The sequence below is a fragment of the Plodia interpunctella genome, chromosome 17 (genome assembly GCF_027563975.2).
Source record: "Plodia interpunctella isolate USDA-ARS_2022_Savannah chromosome 17, ilPloInte3.2, whole genome shotgun sequence".
In the NCBI taxonomy this organism is placed as follows: Eukaryota; Metazoa; Arthropoda; class Insecta; order Lepidoptera; family Pyralidae; genus Plodia; species Plodia interpunctella.
In genome coordinates this window covers 7,107,156-7,118,068 of record NC_071310.1, presented here as the reverse complement: position 1 = coordinate 7,118,068, position 10,913 = coordinate 7,107,156, and the positions used below count along the sequence as shown (strand labels likewise).

At 35.8% G+C, this 10,913-nt stretch overlaps 2 protein-coding genes across 2 annotated transcripts; one reads left to right on the top strand and one right to left on the bottom strand.

The window, feature by feature from the left end:
• The first annotated feature begins 1,714 nt into the window (after positions 1-1,714).
• Positions 1,715-5,485, top strand: LOC128676938 (N-acetylneuraminate lyase-like). Its single transcript, XM_053757409.1, has 7 exons — positions 1,715-1,810; positions 2,370-2,490; positions 3,089-3,234; positions 3,400-3,568; positions 4,375-4,508; positions 4,794-4,965; positions 5,160-5,485. Exons 1-7 carry the CDS (start codon positions 1,808-1,810, stop codon positions 5,315-5,317), a joined length of 903 nt encoding a protein of 300 aa, XP_053613384.1. The 5' UTR covers positions 1,715-1,807; the 3' UTR covers positions 5,318-5,485.
• LOC128676939 (N-acetylneuraminate lyase-like) lies at positions 5,397-10,508 on the bottom strand. The gene is made up of 7 exons (XM_053757410.1): positions 10,362-10,508; positions 9,574-9,703; positions 8,886-9,031; positions 7,616-7,784; positions 6,925-7,070; positions 6,335-6,506; positions 5,397-5,650 (listed from the first exon to the last, which is right to left on the bottom strand). Exons 1-7 carry the CDS (start codon positions 10,434-10,436, stop codon positions 5,505-5,507), a joined length of 984 nt encoding a protein of 327 aa, XP_053613385.1. The 5' UTR covers positions 10,437-10,508; the 3' UTR covers positions 5,397-5,504.
• Between the last annotated feature and the right edge of the window lie 405 nt (positions 10,509-10,913).

The window sequence follows — 10,913 nt, the reverse complement described above, 5'->3', positions numbered from 1 at the left end:
TATTTTCAAAATTGTGAATAACCTCATTTGAAATCATTTCTTGTTTTTTTTTTTTTTAGTTATTTTGCCCGTTTCGCGCGTTTTCGACATGCGCTCACCACATTGGAGCGACTTGTAAGTGACTGAAGCATATTTTTCTTTTGACTATCGTCACAGTAGAGTACTCACTATATCATTGTAGTCATACTGAATTATGCGTAGACAGTTTACATTATAAGCCTGTTAAATAAATTATTTCAAGGCTCCATAATGTTAGATGTTTATTTTACGGCTAATTTTGTATAGGTTAGATAAACTTTTTTTGATTTGTTGTACGGAAACTGATATAAAGTAAATAAGTACTAACGCAGTTGCAATTTTTTGCGACTAATAATATTAATGACCTCTACTGATAAACTCTGATAGTTCTAGTATTAAGCTGGTTACGACTGAGTGTACATTAATGTGTTATTCCATCACTATTTGACCTTTTCATCGTTACTTAATAATTGTGTTTTTATCACCACATGTTTTTGTTTTATTTTTGCCCTCCTTACACATTAACTCCCGCCACAAAATCTTAGGGGTGTCTGAAAATCAGCTTTATTTCCAACAAAATTTTGAGACATTCCTTTGTCAACTTGTTATTACACAATTTTTCTCTAAAACTAAAATAATATATGTTAAAGTATTGTAATACTAAGTGTGACAATAAAGTGATTTTTTATTTATTTATTTTATATTCTCATGCTGAGCAGCCAAGCTAAATTTGGATTAGACAGTATGTACGTTTGCCCTAGGACCAGACCAGAGAGGGTCCCAAATAGTGGGAAAAGTGGGAATAGATAAAGGCAGAGAAAGATATGGTAGGACGAGACGTTGATGGTTTGGGATAGTCCACAAATTACGTGACGCAAACTGGAGTGAGGGGTTCGACCAAGCGTAATGCTTACAACATGCTTTAAGTTTTGCTTATATGTCTGTGATAATATATTAAATGAATATATTGTATCTATAATAATATTATATATGTATAGTATACAGATATATTATTATGTGCGGTCTTTATGGCACAAGAAGCCAGAACAATTAATTTATTTTTTTAAATTTTAGTCCATCTGTCTGTATGTATGTTTATTCGCGCATTACAAAAAATCTACTGAATGGAATTTGAAGCGGTTAACAGTTGTATGTAGCACATGATCTAAGTTAAAATCTGGTATAGGTTTCATCGCGATACGTTGCTTAGATATTGATTTAAGATATTGATTAAAATAATATATGAGCGGACGCACATAATAAATGCTGGCGAAGCCGCGGGCAAAAGCTAGTACATTAATATCATCCGGGGCACCAAAAGTTAATTGATTTACTTACTTAGACCCGTAAATAAGTAGGTAACCTTACTATTATTATAAAGATATGTACTATTATTATAAAGCGTTTGTGACTTTGTAAGTTTGTATCTGTGGTTTGTATGTTTGAGGCGAAACTACCGAACCGATTTCAAAAATTCTTTCACCATTAGAAAGGTACGTTATCCGAGATTGCTATAGGCTATGTTTTATCTCAAAATTCCCACGGGAGCGAAGCCCCGGGCAACCTCTAGTTCAGTATAAACCTGAATAAACCTATACAAATCGAATTATTGATTAAGCTATTACTTACATAGGAACCTGATTATTGTACCCATTAAATACACAGTGACATAATGCATCAGGAAACCTAACCACAGGCAGTATAAAGTTGCAGCTCATTGTATTAGATGTCAGTCCTTTCTATACCGTGATAGAAATAAGTTTGTTCAAGTGCTCTGAATTTTATAATAATGGTACTTACCTAACTGCTTATAAATGCGAATGTTTTTGAGGATGTATGTGTATCTATATGTTTGTTCCTCTTTCAATCAAAATCTACTGGACACATGGACGGATTGTTACGAAAATTTGGTACATTATAGAATATAACTTGAAATAACACATAGGTACTTATTATCCCGAAATTCCCACAGCAAAGCCCCAAGGCGCAGCTGGTTTTTATATTTTTTACTTGTATCACACAATAATCATTTTAATACATAATAAATAATACATCAATAATTTAATTTGTAATGAGATATTTGTATAAAATATTTTTAATATGATATGTGCTGGTTCTAAGCTTTCGCGGATTTTTATGCAGTTTTCACTGTAATTTAAACGAATTATTGCCGTAGGTTTATAGACCTCGGGCGAAGCCCTTGGCAAGTATAGTTATTTAAATAAACTCTCTACTAGCATTCAATTTTGAGACATTTCTATCGATTGCTCTTTCCCTAACAATTTTTTTTTCTTTTTATATGATTTCAAGCGATCACTCAACACCTGTTTAACTACCTCCTTATTTCTCAGGACCTCAAAGGCATCTTCGCACCAGTGTTCACGCCCATCGATGAGAGAGGACGCATCAACACTGACGTGGTTTCTGAATATGCCCGCTATTTGAGGAGTCATGGAGTCCAGGGTGTACTTGGTAAGGCTTATCGTGATACCCATACAACCCTTACAAAAAGAAGTCCCAAAGTGTCGAGTCTGAACGCGATAAACTCTAAAATTGCCGGAATGATTTGATGAAATATTTACTTAAAGTTTATTAAATTTAGATCATAATTACGATGTTATGATATTTCGAAAAAAAACAAGTCCATTGATTAATGTTAATACTTAATTGCTATAGTTATTTAAATAACAAAGACAATCTGCTAATGAATAAACTATTGAGAACTATTGAATAATTTATAATTCAACTGGAATGACTAGTTTTTAATAAGCTTGATTTTTACGGTGTTTTCTCTCTCTCATCCGATACTGGCTACACACTATTGGCGAACTCGAACAAAATGTCGATGCTGTACATTGCGTAGTATGTAGCTTTTTATTCTCGCAAGGAAAGCCAGCAATGGACTTTGAAACTGCCAAATTCGGCAAACTGTTTGTCGATAATGAATAGCCGACATGAGCGTTTTCCCAGTTTTTTCCTGAGCCACAGAGCGTCGGAGTTTAGGGTTATTTTAGTGTACCTATTACTTTAGTACTTTCATATGACATACCAACTATAATATTAACGACAGTTGGAGGAACTACCGGTGAAGCTGTCTCCCTCAGCCTGGACGAGAGGAAAGTGATGCTGGAGTGCTGGGTGGAAGAGGCCAAACCTCTTGGAATCAAGATCATCGCACAGGTCGGCGGCGTGCCGCTGCCTGAAGTTCTTGAAATGGTTAGTTTCCTGGGTCTTGACTAGCTCTTTGGACGCTCATACGTCAAATCCATTTGGATATGGTCTGAATGGTTATTTAACCTCGACATTTTTAGATACTTTTCCAATTCATTCACTAGAGAGTACAATTAGAGGAGAGAAAGTGACAAGGATGCAACATTTCAGGCGGCATACTCCGAGGAGGTAGGAACAGACGCGATCATGACCCTGCCGGAGCTGTACTTCAAACCGAAGTGCTGCAGCCGCCTGGTGGATTACCTCGACCTGGTGGCCAAGGCCGCGCCATCACTGCCGCTCCTATATTACCACTTTCCGATGATGTCTGGTGTTGATGGTAACACATTTGAAGGATTTACTGTTTTAATTGCTGAACTGGAAATTGTTTTGTAATATCAAATCAAATCATTTATTCATAAATCAGACCTTCACAGTCATTTTTCAAATCAAATTTTATATATTAACTAGCGGCCGGCTTCGCTTGGGTAAAAACATAATAATTTATTACATTTAAACCTTCCTCAGGAACCACACAGTACTCACACAGTACTTTTTAAGTTTATCGCGAACAGACAAATGCAGCAAAGGACTTTGTTTTATAATATGTAAGAATAAGGATTTCTCAAATAGCTACAAACTACTGACATTTCGGAACGAAGCAGATTTAATTATGCAAGACATATAAGCTGAGGATTATTTAACGTTAATTCGTTGTAAACACTATTAACTTACCTATTTAAACATCGTTAGATTACTTATGATTAGATTACTTAGATTATGATACCACAATCATTCAAGAAAAAACATAAATAGGATTTGACCAGGTTGAACCATTTGAACTAAAATCATTTTGAGAATAATTTTAGCTAAATTTTCACCATTTATAACTAATTTTTAAAACGAATAATTAAAAAAAAGTTAAAACCAACTTTACATTTTAAAAAGTTTTGCCACTGTCGCGCTCTACAATATATTATAAATATTATACTTTAACTTTTGCATTAATAACTATCTAGGTACTTATTTGTTGAGTTCCGAATTCCGAAGCCAAATGGCAAAAACATTTTATTTTAAGCCTTTGTGAGCAAGTCCTCCTCAATTTCTTTTTTAATTGCCGGTTTTGAATGAGTTGTGGTCTTTCAGTAAATATGCCAGAGTTCTTCGCACTAGCGTCATCAAGGATACCCACATTCATAGGGATGAAGGCTGACCTAGGAGTGGCAGTGCAAGTATCACATCAGCTCACATCCAATCAGACCATATTCATCGCAAACCATGTAAGAGTTTTGTTTCTGATAACATATCCATACTAATATTATAGAGAAAAGATTTGTGTTTTTAATGAATAAACTTAAAGACTAGTTCCCCCTTTTCTTCTTGGCGTATCGTTGTCATTCCTACGCTGAGTTCCTACGATATATTTAACGAAGTAAACAATGTCTACACTAAGATGACCCCCAATTAATAACTGTTCCCCTTACTAGGGGCCCAGGAAATTCCTGGATGGTCTGTATAGTTCTTTGGAAACAGTGATCCACAATATCCATTTGCTTACTTTCCAGTTGCTCGCTCCATCAGCAATTCTCGGCCACGATTGCAGCATAGCAACGGTAACCAACATGTTCCCTGGTCTCGTACGAAACGTTGTGGAAGCCACAAAGGCGGGGGATGTAGAACGAGCTAGGTCGCTGCAAGAAGAACTGAACAATCTGGTGGCTGGAATAGCTGCTCAGGGTAAGGAAAGGATTGAAGCTTCTCAGCGCTTTTTTCATTGTCTTTTTGTGGATTTTAATTCTAGATCTTTTCTTGCGGTACGCAACGATGTTTGATTTAATAAGACTGCCTCATTTTTAAGAGGCTTGCCACGTCTTCTAGTGACCTTCCGACAAGCAATAACGTTATCATTAATGCTCATTTTCTTTCTTCAGGAGACTTTGTCCCCTCAATGAAAGCCGCAATGGAACTTCTAACAGGAATCAAGGTTGGTCCCCCAAGGCTGCCGCAATTATCTCTCGATAACTCCAAGAGATTCAGACTTTCAGAGCATTTGAGAAATTCAGGCTTTAACGTGGTTGATTCGGAGTAATTGGAAGGAAATGTCATTAGGCTTTATAGTTACTGAGCTAAAGACTGATTTACCTGGATATATAATGTTAACTACATCGTAGACAGTAAAAATAGGTCGGTTTATTTGTTTACTCGAAAAGCGACGCTTGTTCCATCAAAATTTTACAAAATATACTTATAGTTATTATATGTGTTTTTTCTTAAATCTACTTGGCGAGACCCAAAGCCCTGAGTTTGGTTTGGATTCTTTGTCTTGCTTCAGCAGAGATGGGTCTTTGGGGGTACGCTGGAGGTCCCATCTTGAAGCCAGTGACAATCTCCATTCCCGCTTTCATGATTGGCACCCATTCACCTATGGAAATAAAATTACAGATTATGCTCAATCATAATGTTTTGGCATTCGGTGGAGAAGGGAGTCCTATAAAGTATTTTATATTTTTTCAGTTTTAAAGCATTACACAATTAAGTCACCAATATCTATACTATAAAGGTAACACACTTTCTAAAAAAATTCTTTATCTAGTGTATCAATTTGTCAAGATAAGAATTAAGAATAAGAATTATTTATTTCTCGAAAAGAATTACATGCATATAAAATAACAAACGATCCCGCACTAGGCTAGGTCTGTGTCGTGGGCATCGAGTACAAATCGTTAAATTTAACAAATAAAAACATTGCGCGAAAAAATGGAAAAAATATCTAAATTAATTTAATCTCATTATACTTAGAAAAATACAAAGCAGTCAATACGATTTAATTTAAAATAGTTTCGAATGGATTATAATATAATATAAAAAATAAATATATATAAAAAATGCTAAAATAGTTCACTAATAAATTAACAACAATATATCAATAATATTACACTTAAACACACACATCACAGATCATTCTTTATTTTTCGCTAAGAAAATTATTAGTATTTCTTAGCGAACACCAGCACTAACACAACACAAGCGCAATCATCAGATTGCCCTAGTGTGCGACTACATAGGACCTTAACACGGTCTTGTTTCATTCTTGTTTCCCACAAACCTTCAACAACATGAGCCTCCACCGCCTTGCACAGCTTCTCCTGCAGCGCCCGCGCCTTCTCTCCATCTTTACTCTGCACAGCCTGGAGAATCTCAACGGCCAGTCGAGGGAACAGGTTGAAGGTGGTCCCGATGCTGGAACGGATGCCGAGCAACGCCGCGGGCGCTAGCAGCTATATGAAAAAGATATCATACACAAAACTAAATTACACCAAACCGAACCCGACATAGTGACCGAAAAAATTACATAGATCAACAATAACAAAAAATATATGAGTGCCTTTAAGCGGTCGAATGTTTCCATTTTTGTATCTACCTATAACCTAAGAATGGCGTTTGACCTTCCAATGATAAAACAAAATAAAACGAATATTATAGTTAATTTTAAGAATATAATCTTGGCGTTAAACGGATGAGACTCACGCCTAGAAGACTAAGGTACAGGACACTTCAAAAGGAATATTCTTCCACATACTCGTGAAGTTGAGACACGGCTCACGATTGGCCGCCAGCTCGAATTCTACCAGGTTTATACATGCCACTTAGTCGTACGCCATCCACAGAAGGTGGGAACCACAAGTTTATACTTACAGTATCAGCACCAAGGAACACCTCCTGGCCATCTTTAAGGGTCCTCAAAACTTGAGCGCCAACACTGAGGTCGTTGTGGGTAAACTTTATGCCCTTGAAGTTGGGAACGCGAGCCGAAGCTGCTGCGACAAACGCTGGCATGTCCACTAAATCAAATTAAAAATCTTTGTGTCAACTATGATATTATCTAGATCACCTATTGAAGTCAAAAACTAAGTCTACTGCCGACTTCCAGAGCGAGACAAAGAACTGGCGCTATATTATTCATCGCAGCCGCAAAAAAATATGCATCTAAATGCATTTCTTATCTCTAACTCCTAAGTGCTTAAGAGGTCCCAGCTGTGATTACAGTCGTACCTATAGTTATTCGTATCAATACTTACAATGAAATATTTTATTTACGTATCTAAATTTCCTATAAATAATTTACCTCTTAAATACCACGTTTTCACAATAAAATGTCTGCTGGGCAGGCTACAGCCTATTGTTGGTTGTAGCAAACAAGCTGAATATAATCGATTATAGTAGTCATATATCTACCTCGTAAGTATAAAATAAGGAATTAAAAGAATCGCAAACAAATTCATGTGAATTACTGATAATATCGATTTCAACGTAACAATATTTTTTCACTATAACAACTTAGTATCGTACGATCAGCAGTAACCCAGAAGTCATTGCTTAAACTTACATTCCACCTTGCTCATGCTGGGAATATGGTAATACAGAACAGGCAACTTGGGTGCCGCTTTGGCGATCTGTTCTATGTAGAATACCAAGTCATCCACCTTGGCTGGCTTGAAGTACAGTTCAGGCAACGTGAGAAGGGAATCAACGCCAACCTTCTCGCAGTATTTCGCCTGGAATCGTGAATTTGGAATTTAATTAGACATCAAATTTTCCAACTATTTAGACAAAATCTGTGAGCTGAATAAGTAACTTTTTACTAACACCACCTAAGATATTTAGGCAGAACATTTGAGAATGTCAGAATTGTTCATTTATTACTGCACATTTTTAAACCCCGACTGCAGAATAGGTGGAGTTTAAAGTTGAACGTCTATCTGTATGCTTGTCCAGAGCATCAGTTATTTGAAAAACAATCGAGAGTGTTCTTAACTATTGCAGTCTTCGCGTACAAATATTTCATTACATTTTTCACAAATAAAGCACAGCTCTCTGATAAGCTAAATAATAACAAACAAATGAATTACATTAATAAATAAGTCGGTAGTTATATAATACGCAATGATAAGATAACAGGAATATTTTTTATCTTTGGTAATACATGTACATTCAGTCTTAATATATAATAATACCAGAGTTTCGAGTGTGGAAATCTACGGCGGTCCATATCCAGCACTGGGTCTATTGGAAACTCACTATATATAATTAAAACCCCCACGATAGTTTGCAAATCCCCATATTGTGTATCTTGATGATAATTACTATATCTTATTTCCAACTTCGTTCAATGAAGGATTGTATGTTAAGATAACAGGATAGTAAACAAATTTATCACAAGATAAATTGGTGTAATGATTTCATTAAGATTGGAAAAATTATGTTCAAATTAATAAAAAGAAACAACTTGTGCAAAGAAAGAGTAGATATGAATGAAATTATTATGTAGGTAGCACAGACCATTTAACCTTAGTTAGTAAAAGAACAAATAGGGCCGAAAATTGGCCCAATAATTGTCTGGCCATGCCGTTTTCGCCAGGCAATTAGGCAGGGTTAAACCCAAAAAGTGCTAGCTTGATGTCGTAAAGGACGAGGGCCAATGGCTTGACAACTAAAGATGTCAAAAGCCATGCAGAGTGAGGGAGAAAAAGTAGGAAAGCAGATCTTGGGCATGAGTCTCCGACACTATGAACACAATACATATATATATAACATACTGGCTTTCCCTTCTGCACCTTGTTGAACTATCAAAGAAAGATTATAAGATTTTTACTTACCAACTCAATGACGTATGGGAAGGCGGTCCCACCAACTTGAACCATGATGTGGATGCCCAAAGATTTCCCGACCCTCACCCACTCGGAGATCAGCTTCTTCCTGTCCTCAATTGGCAGGGACATGTGTTCTCCCGTTGTGCCTCCAACTAAAGAAGGAGATATGTAGTATTTCCAATACACGATTTATGTTATCACACTTTAAAATTAATTAATTTTCCTCTCATAGGTAGCATTAACTTACTTTTATTAAAGAAGGAGATATGTAGTATTTCCAATACACGATTTATGTTATCACACTTTAAAACTAATTAATCTTCCTCTCATAGGTAGCATTAACTTACTTTTATTATATATTACCCAATTTTTTTTAAATTAACTATTTTTACCCAAAAAGTTCCATAAATAAGTTGCGTTTGCGCCCGACTTTTTGGGAAGTAATTGGGAAAATAGTGAGCCGTTACTGCTGCTACCATATCTTATCCAATTTAGAATTTAGCTGGGATAGGTAAAAATTGCGTTCTACGTTTTTACATCAAATTTGTCTATCTCGGCCGTAGTCAACACTTATACCACTTTTTTATATGACATGTAAGATTTGGGAAGTAAGAGGTATATGAGGTGAACAGATCTGTATCTCGATTGGCAGAAATCTTTGCGAATGATCCGATAGCAATAACAGGAGACTTACCCAAAACTGCTTTAATACCAGCATCAGCCAAGAACTTGGCATAAGATGGGATAATGTTGTAGTTGACGGAGTGGTCGTCGTTGAAGGCTGTGAACACAGGGGGCACTAACCCCTGAACTGTGAATGACACCTGGGAGATAAAATGTTGATTGAGGATTTGGTAAACATAATTTCGTTACAGAACCTTGGTAACTAAAATTTGATAACATCCAGCGTATAAGTTTCAGCCAGCTACAAGCAAATTTACAGACACCGAAATATAATATTGGTTCAGACAGATGCTTACAACGAAATTTCTGGACTAAAATGCATGCAAATCTTCTTCGAAGCGTGGTTATGTATACCTATTTTGAAAGTGCGGTGAATAAATTTGTCTATTCCGCTGCAATTGTCAACCGAATAAAAGTACAATTTTGCTGTAATTTGAGAAATTTCTTGGTTTGATAATGAAACCAAGAAATCTCAAATTACAGCAAAATTTTATTTCTATTTGAAAAAAGTTTGTAACTTTCTACCTATACATACCTGAAAGCTATATATTCAACATAACTACAACTACATACTAATCTTTGAACATGTTTGAATATTGCTCAATGTTTGAATATAGACTGCTAGATAAATTAAAAAAAAACTTTTAATAACTAATTATCAAAGTAGATAAGTTTTTAGCTTAATTCAGTGGATTACTGACTTACCCTCGGCATTCTTTAAAACTAACTATTGTACTTACACTTAGGCATTAATCTTTAACATAGCAGCTATTGCAAATAATACTTAGGAATATTTACCATTATATTGGTTTTATTTGTTTCTGCTAGCGAACACAAACGAACTGGCTTCGCACCAGTGGAGGACTGGCTCATTTCAATGCTTTCGGTTCATCACAGCTGTCCTTATCTACAAAGATACAGTCTGCGTGGTCATATTTACTCAAATACGACTTATGTTTGTTGGTTGATATTTTTTTACTTAGTGAAAGTCAATTGATAAATTTATCTCTCACCTCTTATTTTCAACTAGCTGATGCCCGCGACTTCGTTCGCGTGGCCCGAGCAATTTTTGGTAATGAGTCAAAATTATTAGAGAAGTTTAACAGAACTGTACAGACAAAGCGTAACGATACCTATACAGAAGATGCTCATACAACTTAAATCTATATTTCCTATAGTTTAGCTGGACCATTATGACTCTTGTCCAGGTGTTCCAAATCTTCGATTTTTATGCATCAACAGGAAATGCTCATCAGACTGAACAACTTTTGTTAAGGCGTCATTTCTATATTTCCTATAGTTTCGCTGGCCCATCATGGGTCTGCATCAGGTGTTCGTTCCTATATGAAA